We start from the raw sequence: 18,104 nt of genomic DNA, 5'->3' as shown, positions 1-18,104 counted from the left end.
CTTTATTGAGCTTCCTTAGGAGGTTCCCTGCTAACTGGCTCCTTTATAAACTGATCCTGATGCTGTAAAGTAGTCATGACATCTCCCAAAAGGGCCATGTTTCAACTGGGAATCCCTGGCCAGATGCCCTGGAAGGAAGAGCAGAGTGACTAAGTGACTTCAGGACATCTGTTGAGTGGCGAGAAATGAAAAGGTGTTCATTCTCAGTGTGCTTAATAAATCCCAAGTGGTGGCTGAAAAGATTCTCTATAGTCAACAAAGGAGCTACAAAGCCTGAGGAAGCTCACTTTTGACAGCAGTTACTCCTATGGAGAAAGCATGTTCCCCGGGGGTTGACAGGAGACTGGTGTCATTAGTGCTGGCACTATGGAAAGAATCACAGTGGGTAGAAGTGACAGGAACACAGTGGGTAGACGCGACATTGCCACACGACTCAAGTAGTACCTGCAGGCCCAAGAACGACAGCGAGCATAGAAATTGCAGAGCTAACTGGACATGTGGGAAAGAGAATAAGCCGCATTGTGAAACATATGATAAGCAAAGAATATGCTAAGGCTTCGTTTTAAGTGTTGATCAAATGGTTCAGAGTGCCCTGGAATGGGAAAACAACATCCCAACTCTAGTGTGGGTCTGCGTAACCAAGGAGACCAATTATCAAAGCACCAGGATAAGAATATAATGTTTGGCAATCAATAAACAGAAGAAGTTTGATTTGCAGAAGAAAAGGCAGATAAATTGGAGCAACCAGGAGAATGGGGATTCTCAGGAAGTGGAGATTAGAAAGATGAGTTGGAGAACTTAGTGATTAGCTGCAGGAAGGCTAAAGCTGAAATCTTAAGACTCAAAGAACTTGGAAGGAATTGCAATTTTAATGTTAAAATATTTTAAACAATTAGCTGTGCAGAAGAAAAAAAAACAAATATAGAGGTGATTGTATCCCTGGGAAAAACAGTCAATATTTGGGTATTTATATTAATAATTTACATGAAGCTAAAATGCAATATTTTATATTTCTAATTGGTGTGGTAAAGAACCAACTTGGAAAACAACCAGACAGATTGCATAAGTGGTCATTTAGAAAAATAAAGGAGTCTAATTGAATTAGAATTTTGGACCAAGAATAATAGCAAAAGTTGTCCCTAGTCCAATGGTTCTTATGCTTGAAATTGGGAAGAATAAGCCAGCAGAAGTAAAACAGCAGTAGAAATTGCCCATAAGAATAACTCCACTTTATTTGACGCAGGCGGGGATTTAATTAGAATACATTTGCCATAGTCTCGGAAAGCAGCCTGAGAAAGCCATAGAGACAAGCCAGTAAGCAGCACCCCTGCATGGCCTTTGCATAGGTGCCTGCCTCCAGGTTTCTGCCCCATTTGAGTTCCTCCCTTGACTTCCCTTGGTGATTGCCTGGAATTGTAAGCTGAAATTAACCCCCCATACAAAAAAAGAAAAAAGAAAAAGAAGAAGAAGAGAGGGAGAGAAAGAGAGAGTGGGGTGAGGGAGGGAGGGAATAAAAGAGAGAGAGAGGAAAGAAAGAGAGAGAGGGAAGGAGGGAGAAAGGAAGGGAGGGAGGAAGGAAGGAAGGAAGGAAGGAAGGAAGAAAGAAAGAAAGAAAGAAAGAAAGAAAGAAAGAAAGAAAGAAAGAAAGAAAGAAAGAGAGAAAGAAAGCTGAAAATTAAAAAATAAGCCCTGGTGAAGAATACAAGACATGGAATCCTCCAAGGAGAAAAAGTTACCAGAAATAGAAATATTCACCTTGAAAACAGAAATGGCTATAGAGAAAATTACTTCCTCCTAAGCTGTTCATAACTGCAGCAAAGTAGTCTCCTGCCGCCATAAAGAACTTCAGTCTGGGAAGAATGCAGATAACTAACAGCAAGATAATTTGATTTGCTGTATGTAAGCCATCTTGAAAATAAGAAAATACTAGAATATCTACTAAAAGAAATTAAAAGGTTTGTTATTTTTTCATCCCTAGACAGATCTCAAGAAAATGTGGATCCTCTATCATGGAGCTTACTTGTTAGTAACTGTTTTACCAAACATGCTTAGAGATCGTTGATTTGTCGGGTTTGATCATGATGCAACCATTTTGTGAAGCTTGTATGTTTGTATACATTTAGCTTTTGTATCCCAGGCTCATGTATCCTTCATGCTTTACCCAATTGCAAATAACAACAACAAAAACAACAACAACAACAAAAACTTTTTCAAGGGCACTGTCAGGTAAGATTTCTATGGACACTTTCAATCACACAACCAAATCTCTGTAGGCTACCCGCTGCTACAGATGCTCCTCAGCTTACAATGGAGTCTTAATAAAGACATCATTGACCTGAAAATACTGTGGTATCAAAAACTGCTTGTCAGTCACCTAAGCGTTAGCCTCAAAGATGAGACACACTATAGAGTCTCAGCTTCTTACCGTCATGAAGAGTGACAACGGTGTGATTTCCCAACACTTCACGAGAATGCCATGCTGTGTGCACTGCTCGGCCAGGAAAAGGGCACGTCTCAAAGTTAGAAGAATTCTTTTGACTGAAACATTGTGAAGGCACACACTCCTAAGAGTATCATCATAACTAGGGACTCTCTGTTTATGTTATTTTCAGCTTTTCCCAAACCCCAGGTTCTGGATCCTGTACCTTCATATCTCCTTCAGTCTTTCTCTTATAATCCTTCCATTTGTTCTGCCTGACCTCTCAATGGTTTCTGACTCTTTATAGGGTTTGCAAACGCCCCCATTTTATGTCCTGCTCAGTGAAGACTATAATGTTCTAACTTTACACAGACGCTTTCAATACTCTATTCATATTTCCTCATCATATCATTTTCTTTCTAACCAGCAGCTGATTCCTGACGCTTTCACAGTGAACTGTATGCATACCTACAAACATTACCATACCTTACCGCAGGCATCCACCGCCTGCCTAAGGTTCCTTTATTGGATGCCAAGTGCTTTATTGGCTTTGAGCAGGAGGCCCAGGTAAATAGCCCTTAGTGTAGCGTTTAATCAAGTGTGGATGGTTGGGTAAATCTCAAGATTTTGTTCACCTCAGGTGAAATAATTCTGTGCTGTGTTCTATAGAAAATCAAGAGTTTGATAGCAGGATCTACACCCATACTGCCTCATAATAAGCCTGCAACGGTCTCCCTAACACCCAGGCATCACGTTCTCAGGCCCCTTGTTCCTACACTGCAGAAAATAGAAGTCCATACCTCACTTCCTACCTCTTCCTTATCTCATGACATCTCTCCTATCCTAATATGAGCGTTTTCTTTAAGAACTTACTTTATTTCTTTAGGAACGTTAAAAAAAAAACACACTTTAACATTTGAGTTAAAACAAACAATTTTGGTCTCTGTATATACAGTGTATCTGCAACCAATGATGCAGTCACACTCTTGGGAAAGTGATATATTTTTTTTCTCAAATAAAGCCTGCCCAGATTGGGAAGTTTAAAGGGCTTGTTGTTCCTAGCAGTTCCAGACATCAGGCTTCTGGCAGAATTCTGTGTGAATCGACAGCCTAGGATGGGAGGGTTTGGTCACAGAAACACCTTGTTTTAGCAGTGAGAGCGATCCTTGCTGCCTGTTAGGGAAATCAAGCCTGTTGTTTCTGAGTTTTGCTGTTGTTTTGGTTTGGTTTGGTTATAACCAAAGACGTAAGTCAAATGACACAAGATCTGGCTTTGGAGAAACGCTAGAATTCAAAATATGGATGGATTAAAGAACTGATGGGTATAAAACCAAAGAAATCAATCGTTTGTTCGTATCCTTCTAAACATTCCAGATGGTGAGGAATTCTGGAAAAAACTCCAGCATAGGTAAAGTGAGCTTACCCGAATCATCATGACCGAACATCTGATATCGTGAATTGTGTCGTAGATCTTCTTTGAGATGTCCACAAACTGATTATCATCAAGAACAGTCAGTGAGTTCTTGCTTAGGGCATCCAGGGCAGCATTCACTTGTGTCACGAACTCTGGGATCACTGTGAATATTAACAATATGAAGATTATCTCCTTTGAATTCCAGGATTCCTTTACTGTCTTGGAAATGTAGAACTGTATCTTAAATGAATATCTCATTGCTACATTTTTAATATTTTAAATACAGAGAATCACACATTATGGAAGAGTTATTTCAACATCTGGGGGAAAAAAGCAATCAAAGACAATGAGAAGTATAGTTACGGAAATATAAAATATTCTTTTTCTTTATGTTCTGCTTCTTTTGAGCAAGCTTGAGAGCATTTCTCATTTCTAAAACTATTGAATATAAAACTCACGAAATTGAAAAACCGAGGCTCTGTGAAAACTGGTTGGAATGATGACGGTAAAGATATTTAAAGAAAGGAAATACCTGGCCGGCAACTTAGCTCAACAGGCAAAGTTCTTGCTGCCAATCCTGACAAGCTGAATTTGATGTCTGGAATCCACAAGGTGGAAGGAGGTAACCAACTCCTCCAGATCGTCTTCTGAGCTTCACCTGTATGGTGTGTCGTGCAATGTGCTCTCAAATAAGTCCTTGCAACTCAAAACTGAAAAGGGTAACAAGGCCTCTGAGATGTACTAACTAAACAGTTATCTATAGTTATATCTATATATGTAGTTATAGATACTAATTGTATCATATAAGAACAATAAAAGTGTTATGAACATTCTTTGGGTAAGATGTTTCTCCACAATCAAAACATCTTGACAACATCTTATGCATGATGGCTCAGAAATAGCAGTATCCTAACTATGTACAAGGAGGAATCTTGTTAGGTAAAACTATGGATGACTGTCAAGTTAAGATATTAAAATAAGTACATAAAAAAAAGGCTTCTCTAACTTTTAACATAAATTAAATGGGGCCAGAGAAATGTCTCAACAGTTAGGAGCAAGTATGCTGTTCTGGACACCCGATTTTTGCGCCCACATCAGGTAGTTCAAACTCATTTGTAACACCTCCAGCCTCTGCAAGCCTTTATGCTGGTGGTGTCTTAATGTGACCCCAATCATGGGGAATGTGAGACAGACCTAGTCAAGCCTACTCGAGGTAACCCACTAGCAGTCAAATCCACTAATGTAAGTATTCATGGGTGAATCCGCTGGTGCAGACAGTACAGATCTCTTGAAAGTTCCATTGGGATCTGTCTTCTAATATTTTCATAATGAGGATCAGATTCAAACAAAGTCATAATCAAACCATAGCCACGTTCCACCTCCTGCCCAGTCATTCACTGGAAGTAAACAGATAAATGCTTAAAAAACAAAGCATTTTCTCTGCCTATTCCTCTTTATTATCTCTATCCAAATATTGAGTGCAATATACTTAATAATATAATGATATCCTAAATACATTGCCAAATCGTATGCCTACTGCCTGTAGCCATCACCATTTCTTACTTGAGCCCATTTTCAATGATTTCATGAAACTTTCTCCTGTCTACCCTGATATGTAGTAGATATTTAATGAGTTGGGTGGTTGAAAAAAATGAATGAATTAAGTCTTCAAAAGCCAAGCAAAGGTATGGGGACAATTCTGACTATTCAGCTTGCATTTCAGTGTGGTTTAGGTTTTGTTCATTGCAGAGGTACATCAAAACATATTTATTCAAGCTTCTAGAAGCATTCAAATATATTGAATGAGTGAATATCTATCTATCTATCTATCTATCTATCTATCTATCTATCTATTCATTTGGCAGTATAAAAAAGAGGTAGGAATTCTTAGTAAAAATAAGTTCAGCTATTCCACATCTCTTTCAAATTCTAGTTGTGAACACAAACCACCTACCCTAGTCGCTACCATAAACAGAGAAAGTGAACGGCTTCTAGCTCCATTAGTATCCTTGCTGCACCCCAACACTTAGTGAAGAATGTGCTGTACTCTCAAAAGCTGTTACAGCCTCTTGAGGGAAAGCTCCCAATCTTCCTCACTCAAAACTATTTTATCAACATGCAGGCAACACATTAAGTCTTGATTGACACTTTCAATCTGTTAGCATCTCCCTAGCAGCAAAGACGTCCGCATCATCTCTCTTCCCATCCTGGAGGTACAGAAGGGAATAAAGACCTTTTGCTTAGTGTGTAACGCGGTATTTCTCTTTCATTACCTTAAACCTCATCTGCATCTGTGCTTTACTTAAACCATAGTCATGTGGTTGCTTGCATCTAACTAGGAAGTATTGTTCTTAGTACTTCCAAGAAAAGACAAAGTAAATATAGTATAATGAAGTAACTGCTTAAAGAAGATTTAGGAATATGACAAGTCTGTCTTGAATTCATAATCTACCTGGGTATTAAGAAACTGTAAACTCTGACAAGATGGCTCAGTGTGGAAGGATGATTATTGCCAAGCTGAGAGACCTGAGGTGAGCCCCTGGACAGGAATAGTGGAAGCAGAGAATTAACAGTCATTTGTGGTCTTCTCACCTTCATGCACGCGCGCGTGAGCACACACACACACACACACAAAATAAAATGAATCTTTAAATAAAAAGGCAAACCCACTGAAGGCTACCAGTCATTCCATCTATTCCAAACACAGTGAAGAAAGAACGCATACTGTACTCTAAGAGGACCGAAGAGAGTGTCAGAAGTCCTGAAGCCAGACTTCCAGATGCTTCTGAGTCATTGGATATGGTTGCTGGAAAGCAAACTGGTCCTCTGCAAGAACAGCAAGTACCCTTAACTGCTGAGTCATTTTCCCAGCCCTATTCTTTGGGCTCTTAAAAAAAAAAAAAATAGTCCTTGGGAAGGGGAGTAAGGGAGGGGGAGCAGGCATCTGTGTGGCAATCAGGAGACAGCCTTACACTCAGGTCCTCACCTTTCACCTTATTTGAAGCAGGGTCTCCCTTGTCATTTTCTGCTCAGTGCACTGAGGCAGTCGGTCCATGAGCTTCCAGGGATTCTTCTGTCTCTGCCTACCCTTTTGCCCCCAAATGCACAGGACCTTTTACTATTGTGCTGTGCCCTTCGTGGGTTCTAGTTGTCTCCCAGCCCTCACTGAGTTAATACTTTGTCCCAGGCAGGGCATGTTGCCTGCAAGTCCGATGTAATTCTCACAGTGGTTTTGGAAACTGAAAGCTATCATTGCCCTGATTCACCCGATGAGGAAACCGAGGTCATACAGCCAATCAGCGGAGGGCAGGTGTGTGCGACTCTGGAGCCTGCTCTCTGGACCCTAAATCTCCACTGTCTCCTTTTTAGTAAGTAAAGTCCTTGAGACTTCTAAACTGTCATGCTCCTGGAAAAATTACTGTTAATTTCCTGACAATGAGATTAACAGACCTATGGAGCCAAAGTCTACTAAGCCTTGAGTCTTTCTCCGGCAGGAACTCACGAATATTTTATCCCTCTTAATCCTTGCTAAATTTATTATGCACATTTGAAAGTAGATGAGGGTACATAATAACTAATTAAATAGGTCAGAAAAGAATTCCAGACTCATTATAAGTGATGCTTAGAAATGACGTCACTAATTCACATTGCCAGTCACTGATAAACCCAGATTAAAATACTTATAATTATGCTGCAGTGTTTGAAGATTACTAATGTACAGGGAAGTCTGACTTTAAAAAAGACACACAGGGCTAAGCCGTTGTCTTAGGGTGCTCTGTTTCACAGCTGGGGAAGCCATTTATAACAGCAAGGGCGACTCATCCTAGAGTGGCTCCAATCATTCATTTCATTTCTGCTTTATTTAACACTAATATTAAAGTTCCTATTTGTTTAATATGTACGGGTCCTTGAATAGAGAACTGTTTGGAACCGCCAAAAATCCAAATCCATGACTGGGAAGACCTTGCTCCTCTTCAGAGGTTGTGTCCTGGAGTTCCCACTGACTCTGACCACTTAGGACAGACCGCAGAGCTAATAAGAACAGCTTTTCTAGCCTTACAAATCTTGCTTCTACCATTTACAAAACTAAGACATTAAGGAAAGGACATCTGGACATAGAGTTTAAGATTTTTTTTTAAATGTGTGTCCGTGTGTGTCTGTGTGTGTCTTCAATGTAAGTATGGGTACCACGGATGCGATGATCCTGGGAGCAAGAGTTGCAGGTAGTCTTGAGTGGATGCTAAACAATCTGGCCCTCTGCGAGAGCAATATACACTTTTAACCTTTAAGTCATCTCTTTAATCCAAGACGTGGTTTATTAAAGTTGACAATGATGCTGTTAGCCTCTTACATATATCTTATTATATATACATCTTTGATTAGTTAATAGATCAAGTGTCTACATTTGAATGTCTCTACTGATAGAAATGGACTCATTCCTCATGCTTACACTTTGAAATTTTCATATTTAAGATGCATGCTAATATTAATTAATATTTGAATTATTTTAGAGAATCTAAATGCCTCTGACTTGGAAAAATTTATCCATTTTAAATTTAAATTTCTCACATAATTTTTTAATTTAAATCACAGTCACTCTTTAAATTATTTGAAAACTGACATATTTGGAAGCGAAGGAGATGATTGAGAATGAAATATTCTTGCAGAAGACCCAAAGTTCAATTTCCGGAACTCATATTGGACAGCTCACAACCTTCCAAACTCCAGCCTCAGGGCTGTAAGGTCTGATTTTTGTCTCCATCATCACCTGCACTTATATGCACATGTACACACACATATACACATATCTACACATAATTAAAATAAAATAAATCTTTAAATAAGATGGACATATTTAAAGTGGGACCTGTGCCAAGGAATATTTAATGATTTTTATCCATAATATATCACTCGGTTTGGGGTTAATACATTGCCTGCTAATTTTTTCCTGAATTATAATTTTCTGATGTTTATTAATACTTCTAATTATTTATTGTTCTAATTATTAATATCAACTCTTTTACTATAAAAATACTCAGAGCACACAAACTTAACTTTTCATGAGATGTGATAATGAGTCTTCAACATGATCCCAAATACCTCTCTTGGTACCTAAGTCTCTGAATTTTCCATCCCTGTGTTGTACCGTCTGCATGCCCAGTAAACAGAGCAGAAATGATGTATGTGACCTGATTGATTAACCAAGTTAAAGAGATGGTGTCATTTCCATCTTGGTCACTCTTCCATAATATTATCGTCTCTAGAGACTTTATCTGCACCTTAAACAGCCAGTGAAGAGGCTGAAGCCACTAGGAACTAACATTGCTAAGAAACCATTTGCATGAATATCAGGACTCAAGCAACAGCTAGGAGAGTGGGTACCACCCTTCAGTAGCCTAGGGTGACAGCTTTGCTCCCCTAGATTTCTGAAGTCCAGAAAGTACACCAAATAGTCTCAGCTTTTTTTTCTCACGGTGACTAAATATAATGCAAAGAAACATTTTCCTTATGGGAGAAAGGATTAGTTGGTCTGATCATCTACCAAAGCAAACCATATTGTATACCCCCTTGAATCTTGTTTCATTAAACTTAAATATATGTGACTTGCCTCTCATGATGCATAGTGTGTTTTCATCCTTATTGTTGTATACCTTGCCATCGTACATTGATACTACCATTTATCAATTTAGTGCAGCTATCAACATTTATACATTGACCAGGGAGATAGTTCTGACAGTGAAGAACTTGCTATGCAAACATAAGAGCCTGAGTTTGATCCCAGCTCACAGATAAAAATACAAATTGAGCAGGCTGTGATCTGAGAGCTGGGGAGGCAGAGGTTGTAAAAACACCTGAGTCTTGATGGCCAGTCAGCCTCGCTTATTCCGGCACGTGGAGGGCCCAGTGTAAGACCTTATCTCACTGATTAAACAGGGGGAAAGCCCAATTATAAATAATAGCTGAGGTTTACCTCTGACGTCCACACACATATCTTGGTAAATATAACTGCCACACACTCAACTGCCTAAATAAAGTGGGAGCGTTCCCTTTTCTTACATGTATCTTCCCTCATCAAGTTTGATTGCTTTTATATCTCATAAAATTCTGAAATTAAAAAACGCTCCAAATTCTTATTACTGTTGTTGTAGGTTGGATCTTTCTCATCTCTCACCTTGCTAGAGAAGACAGCCTACCACACCTGCTGTGCATGGTCCTCCAATCTATCCTCCCCACTGTCACAGGAACCACATCTCCAGCCCTTCAAGTTTCTCTTAGTGACCATTTCTAAGCAGCCAGTGTCTTTTCGGTGAAGAACGTGACCAAGCAACTGCTTACGTTATTATTCGAGAAGCATGCATGCGATCAGGTCTCAACTTACTTGCTTTAGGCTGACGGTAGGATTTCATAGGATGATGCCTTTGTCGCCAGTTTTGATTCCTAATCTATTCCTTGTATTTCAAAATAATCTAGGGTCCTGTGTTTTTAAGTTGTTTGAATTCATTTTTGAAATCAGAAGAACAATATAACTCAAATCTCCATTTCTGTATTTAATCAATCAGCATCAATCTATTTGGCAGATATTTTTTTCTTCCAGCTACCTTTCCTGTCTGCTTTGCATCGACTCACCTAGCCATCTCCCACCTTCCTACTCACCAGCATCTCCAAATGTCTTTCTGCTTATGAATAAGTGTAACCAGAAGAACTGAACACAGTGCACGATATGCAGTGAACTATCTATGCTCACACAGAACAAATGGCCAATTTGCTCATTTTGCAGAAGATAACTTTAACTCATTGGCTCTCTTTTTTCTTTTCTTTGAACGTTCATAGTTCTAGTTTACTGGATTTCCTTAAGACAAGTTCAAGGACAGCCTGGGCTGTTACACAAAGAAACTATGTCTCAAAAAATTTAAAAGAATTACAGATTTAAAAACATATTTATAAATATTCTCTTTAGTTGTCTGGTTAAAAGTATTTGCAAATAACATAAATATACAGCTTCACAAAGGAGGAGAAATTGTGAGAAAAATACTTATAAAAAGATTATTTCAGTTGCTATGAATGGAATGTGAGTTTTTAAATGTATTCAACTAGCATCAATAAAAGGACTGCATCAATTTCTTACTCAAAATCTTATAATCAATTTCTACTCTGCTTTCTAGAACAATGCCTATGAATTAAACATACTTACGTATTTAAACCACATTAATTTAAGTTCCCTGAAGTTTTAAATATTGATTGTAGTTGTACAAAGATTCAAGATAAATGAAGATCAGATACAAGAAAATTGAACATGCTTTTTAAAATTCTGTGTCTTGTATCTCTGCATATAACAAGTTCTTATGTAGCGCAGGAAATGACTTTTAATTCAGATAATGTAATCACAGCCATCAGTGAGATTTAGTCCATAATCTTTAACAACAATATTAGAATCTGCTTAAAATAATTAAAGGTTTTTTCAGAATAAAATATACAAGTTAGAATTAAAATGCCATATATCCTAATAATATACCACATATAGTTATTTCAATGTTAACAAATGTGGAATCCTATAAATTTCAAAGACAAATACTATATAGCAAAGATATTTTTAATATTTCAAAATGAAAATTATGTAAACATTCCTTATTTAGAACATCTACATTTTTATTCTGGAGAGTGCATGTTGTCAATAAAGCAGAGAATACTGCCAATGACTAAGAGCTGGTGTCTAGTTTTATCACAGTGTTAACTATGTTAGATGCTTGTCATGGGTAACCTTGCCTATCAGCTTGATGTGATTTAGAAACTCCTAGTAAAACACTTTGAGGATGAGATCTAGCCAGTCGCCCTCATCTACTTAGACAGTGAAACCCAATATGGACAAGTTCAACAGAACCGCCATATAAGGGCTACCCACGTACACTTCAGCAAGGCCAGGGCATAAATTTCATTCAAATTTTCAGAACAAACTTTAGGCTTGACATCAGGAGCCTTTACTCACTGGGCCTCACTCCATCTAATATACAATGTGAGTGTCTAGAAAAGAAATAACAATATTAAATCAAAAGTCATAAAATATCAGAGATTTGGAGGATGAGGTCACCTCCCTCATCCTAAATAAGTATTTCCTCTCTTTACAATGAAAAATGTATAAGTGTCTTTCCTTTCTTCTTTTTCTTTCTTTCTTTCTTTCTTTCTTTCTTTCTTTCTTTCTTTCTTTCTTTCCTTCCTTCCTTCCTTCCTTCCTTCCTTGCTTTCCCTCCCCTCCTTCCTTTCTTTTTTAAATAATTAAACCTATTTCTGAATATGTCTACTCATCATATCTTATTAGTAGTTTTGTCTAGATTATATGTTGCTTAATAGCACAAGAATTCAGTATAAATTAGCTCTTGTACTATTGGCCTGTGCAAGGATTCTGATTTCTGCTTGCTAGCCATGATATGGGGAATCAAGTGGAGCTTTGGAATTAGGTGATATATTTCCATCTTTTCCTATATCTTCCGTCAACAGCCCATGCAAATAGAAGTCCCAAATTACTACAGCATTCTTTAATTGTGCTTGTGAGATTCATTCACATACATAAACATTCAGCATCTCTCAAAGGGCGTGAATCACGGGACCCTAGCAATCCAGGGTGTGACACAAAGACATCATCATGATTTTTGCCACATCTGCTATGGCATCTGTGATTCTCACCTTTGCAAATCTAACTGCCACATACTCAAGTACCTGAATAAAATGGCAGTGTTCCCTTTTTTTTTCTTATATGTATCTTCCCTCATCAGGTTTGACTGCTTTTATATCTCATAAAATTCTAAAATTAAAAAAAAAGTCTGCAAATTCTTATTACTATTGTTGTAGATTGGATCTTTCTCATCTCTCACCTACCTAGAAAACAGCGTACCACACCTTCTGTGCATGGTCCTCAGGTCTATCCTCACCATCGTCACAGGAATTTTACTGACCCTCAGTGCTCTCCATTTTCCAGACATGGTGGAAACGCTTGGTGGATGCTTATTGTAGAAAGGATGTTGTTCTCGTCTTGTTTTGCACCCCATCTCTCACAACTCCATTTACCATGTACTATGCATGATGAAGATGCAAAACACTCCATCTTATTCACACATCTGTGGACTCGTTCTGCAGAACGTGTCCTGAATCATGCCCTCTTTTATGGCAAATCTTCTTTATGGGTCCAGGATGAAGACACCCTGTTTGGGGAATCTCTTATGTTTGCATTCAGAATTCCTGTGTTAGAAATGAAAACTTCAAATATATATGGTACTGGTACCCAGGGTGAGGTCTTTCAAAGATGCTTCAGAGTGAGCAAGCCTGAGAGGATAGTCTCTCTGGTAGTGTTTGTGAGTAGGTGGAGAAGCCCATGTTATCCCACGTTCTTTCCCACTTTGATAATTTCTGGCATGTCTAGATGCAAGGAGAAGGCCTTCACTAGGTGTTGATGCTTCTCTGTCTCCAAACTATGATAGGAATACATTGTTATTCTTTATTAATTTCCCATGTTCTATATTTTGCTATGCTGAGAGGCTAATGCAGATTATATTATGGATCTATTTCATTTTCCATTTTGTGTCAGAATGCACCAGTGTCCCCCATGTTCTCACTGTATTATATTCAAAATATAAAAAGGAAACCCACTATTAGGCTAGGTATTCATCATTCTCTTTGATGTCCAAAGAAAGCAATATTTACATACACACATATGTTTTTAATTTGTACTGAAAAAGCACTTCTGGCATTGTACCGTTTTTATGCCTGGTAATTACAATGAGATTTTTTTTTTCTTTTTCAAAATGGTGCATCTACCGCTTCACTGGAAGTCAAAGTCAGGGGGATTTTTTGTCAAATCATTTGCCTCACCCTGTGCTAGGGTCACAGCACATGGAAATACTGACTTCTCTACCCTCTTCTGTTCCTATGCACTAAAGCTCTGTTGCAGCCCACGGCTTCACCTCTACAGGGCACACACTGTACATTCCGTGCATTGCTGATATACAGGGCTCCGAAGTTAAGAGGATTAATTAGGATAAAACCCCAAATACTCAAAGCTACCACCAAATCCCCTGTATCAGCAAAAGTGTGCAAAAAAACCTTGCGTTTGAGACACACCGAGCTTCTCGGAGAGCATTTTATTATTTCTAACCCTGAACATCTCTAAGTCATCATAAGGCTGCTCAGAAAATGAAGAGAAAAAGTGTCTAAAAGCATATTTGCCTCTCCTAACTTTAATGCTCTTGGACCTATCTGATCCTTCCTCTTCCATCCGTTTTTTATGTTAAGGAAAGGATTGTCCTTAAGTCACCTATAGATGCCTGGCTATCTCTAGACGTGAGCTATGACTTTCCATTTCCAGTTATACCTATACGTATTCCCTTTCTACCTATATGTATATTAATTTTTTCTAATTGAAGATAAATAATTTAAATATTCATTGACCTATATGTATAATTTTCTATATTTTAAAGTTACCAAAACCAAAGTTCTGTCTCATTAGGCAGAAATGCCTGCAACTCCTTAGCTAGTAAAACTTCATCACAAACCCATGTGAAGGTGATGATTTGTCTTGTGAATCACACCTTTCAAGACTCAAATCTCTTTGAAGATGAAACAAACACATGGCTCCCTACCAGATGGCCACAGATGTAAAGTTTAGTCATGTGTTCTGGTGTAACCCAAGGAATTCATTAATTACATATAAGCTTGAATTTCCTGTCGGCTCTAGAATCCAGATCAGAAAAAAAACGGTGCTGCTCCTCCCGGAGAATACTAAACTTCAGAGGTTTAAAGTGAGAAAAAGTACAGTTTAAACTGTAATTTCTCTTAATGTTTAGAATGTCAGAAAGATTCCACCAGTTAGTGATTTTAATAGTCCATGCTTAATGTGGCAGGGGTTCTGATGTGGCTATCAATGGGGAATTGAGTCACAGCATCCTACATTTGGGATAGTTTCTTTTTAATGCTATTACGCTTTTTTTACGCTGGTAAAACTGACTGGTATGGGACAATTGTGTTCTGTCAATTATATTTTAAATAAACGCTGATTGGTCAGTAGGAAGTATAGTTGGGACAACCAGACAGGAAGTAGAGGTGGGTCAATGGGAACAGGAGAATTCTGAGAAAAAGGAAGCTCTTTCTGTAGTCTTGGCCACGCCACAGAAGGAGCAAGATGTGACCTGCTCCGCTGAAAAAGGCATTGAGCCATGTGGCTAACACAGATAAGAATAATGGGCTAATATAAGTTGTAAGAGTTAATAAGCAGCCTGAGATACTAGGCCAATCAGTTTATAGTTAATATAGACCTCTCTGTGATTTCTTTGGGATTTAATGATTGCAGGAACTGGGCAGGACAGAAACCCCGAAAACAACTGACCATTTCAAAACAGGCTCTCTTAGAATATGATATTTCTTAAAAAAAATTAGACTTGCCTCAATTAACCATGAAGTTAAGAGTTTGATCGTTTTTAACCAGATTTTTGGGAGTACTCCTGTATAATCCAATAACAACCATCATGTTATCCCTCTGAACCCTCCGGATCATTAAGAAAGATTTTAATTTAATGTGCTCAAGATTATTCCCTTGCAGCATGATTGAAATGCCATTTCATCATCTCGTCATAATTAACTTGTCTGAAAAGATGTTTTCTGAGTGGTTTTTCACTGAGTTCCCAGGAGAGTGTCTCAGGAGGCTTTGCAGATGGGAGGGAGAAAACAGCAGGCGAGGGAGGAGCCTCAGGGAACCAGTGTGGCTGCCCACACTCATGCTGCTTCATAGAGAGCAAAGCCTTGGCCACCAGTTTTATGTAGTTTGCTTCCATTACACTAGAATAAGACTGTAACACACATACACACACACACACACACAGAGAGAGAGAGAGAGAGAGAGAGAGAGAGAGAGAGAGAGAGAGAGAGAGAGAGAGAAGTTGGAAATCCTGATTTAATATTTAATGGCTATTATTGGCCATGGAAGTGGTGTTTGAAGTTAATGGCTAGGTTGAAGCACCAAGATGCTGGCCTGCTACTGTGGGAGGCAGTTCATGAAGGGGTAAGGAAGGATGTTGGCAACTACTATGAGAAGGAGGAGGCAGTTGCTTCTGAGATAGATGTTGAGGGGTGTAGGAAAGGGAGTACTCAAGATGACCGAAGTATTGGTGACGAATTTCAGCAGAAAGGAAGAACAAAGAATCCAGACATGGAACAGAGATCTTTGAGAAAGAGTACTGTGTGTTTATGCTGAGTTTAGGTAACCTGAAATTCCAGCGATCTATCAGAGAGAGAAGGAATGCAGAAGGAAAAGGGGAGGGAAGGAGGCTAGGGCACAGGCAGTAACAGAGATCAAAGGAATACTGCATGGAAATCACATTTGAAGTCATGGCATTAAGCTTAACAATAGATATTTAAATATGTCCACATCAGAAGATTTGTAACTGTTTGTCACCAAAAGTGACACAGGTAAGGTAGGGATGGAACTGATATTCAGCGATTTTTTTGCATTAAAATCTATTATATACTAGTTGCTGTACTATTTTTCCCTCAGTTTGAAAGATTAAATAGAATCAAACTATTTCTGTTAGTATTTTATTGGTGTTTATGAGCAAGAGGGACTCTGGTTTTCTAGCACTCACCTTATATAATGTGTATGGAATAATATATGTACCACTTGAGAAGAAATAAGAAAATCAAATGAATACTGAAATAAAGAATTGAAGTACTTGCTGTCAATTTATTTATTTATATCAATTGAAGAAGACTTGACAATATTAAATTTTAATAGTCTTTTAATAATAGGTCTTATTTCTGTCTTTCATCATTTATTAATGAAACTGCATTTATTCAGTACATATAAGAACAATAAATCTCACTCAGCATTCTAAACCTTTGCTGGACCACATAGTTATTGACTTACTGATCTCTCTATAGACAATAATAGGAACTGGATCTGCACAAAATCTGAGCTTCAGAAATCCTATCTACATTCAGAAAGGAGATAACCGTGTCTCACTGACAAGAGGGGAAACACAGCATTTGGAATTAAAATGCTGTTATTATAGATAGATACAGTTGCTGATTGCATACATGGAGGACTCATATAAAGAGAATCATGTCTTCAGAGACCATTTGCAACAAAGCAATGTCGGCATCTAACTTTAAAACAAAAAAGAACTCAAAGGCGCCCTACCTGCATGAGAAATCAAATCCAGATGTGTGGGACCCAAAGGCTACAAGGCTACAAATGTCAGGCTCTCCGTGGAGGGAGTGCTGCTGTCAACTACAAAATGGGCTCTCTGCTGGCAAGGACAGCAGGTCACATATCTCAGTTATTGCTCAGAAAATAACCTGTCAGCACATCATCTGGACACAGTGGACAAGATAATTGTCCCAAGTTCTGTCAGGCAAAAAGTCCCAGGCGTCTGTGGTAGTAGCAATATGGGACATGATACATTCTTATTAAAATTATCTCTCACTGTCCCTACTTTAGTAGCGGACACTCTGAAGGTGGTGATGACATTTCATGACCCTGACTGCTTTTTTTCACATCGTTCTTGCTGCATGAGGTGTACATATAACTTCTGTCATTAATCATTAAGTCAGGTTGAATGTCAGCCAGGACAAAAGCCAGAATAAAAGCTGATCCTGCCTGCATGTGCTTCTAGTTCAAACATTCGAGAGGTTTGTCAAGGTGGATTCCTGGAGCTCTCTTGTCAGCCAGTCTAGTCAACTCGGTGGGTCTCAAAATAAATAAAAAATAAAGGTGGACACACCTGAGTAATGACATGTAAATTTGTCTTCTGGCCTCCATATGTAAACTCACATCTCAGCATTTACACATGCATACGAACATATCACACACACACACCCCAATACAACACATAGAACCAACATACAAATAGCACATTTCATTTTCTGTTTTATACTTCAATCAAAATTGAACAAATGGGTAACACTGTGGATATAACTTCCAAGTCTATGAAGGTATATTCAGTTATTGGAAAGAAAATAAACTCATTATTTTAAAAGATTTTTTAAGAATTTAAGATGAAGCTAGTAGATAAAATTGCCCTGTCAGGGCGTTTTATTTATTTATTTATTTTTTTATTTTAATTTTTATTTTTTTGGTTTTTCGAGACAGGGTTTCTCTGTGGCTTTGGAGCCTGTCCTGGAACTAGCCCTGTAGACCAGGCTGGTCTCGAACTCACAGAGATCCGCCTGCCTCTGCCTCCCAAGTGCTGGGATTAAAGGCGTGCACCACCACCGCCCAGCTGTCAGGGCGTT

The 18,104-nt window shown here is 38.5% G+C and overlaps 1 protein-coding gene across 1 annotated transcript in view; it reads right to left on the bottom strand.

Annotated features, from left to right (window-relative positions):
* Nucleotides 1-18,104, bottom strand: part of Ctnna3 (catenin alpha 3) — a 1,259,162-nt gene that overhangs the window by 246,798 nt on the left and 994,260 nt on the right. Inside the window, exon 13 of the mRNA XM_057751057.1 lies at nucleotides 3,843-3,994. Coding sequence (XP_057607040.1) covers nucleotides 3,843-3,994 — 152 coding nt within the window. The remainder of the gene's footprint in view (nucleotides 1-3,842; nucleotides 3,995-18,104) is intronic.

This window comes from Chionomys nivalis, chromosome 19 (genome assembly GCF_950005125.1).
Source record: "Chionomys nivalis chromosome 19, mChiNiv1.1, whole genome shotgun sequence".
Classification (NCBI taxonomy): Eukaryota; Metazoa; Chordata; class Mammalia; order Rodentia; family Cricetidae; genus Chionomys; species Chionomys nivalis.
Note: the sequence above shows the minus strand (reverse complement) of the source record. Positions and strands in the feature narration are given on the sequence as shown.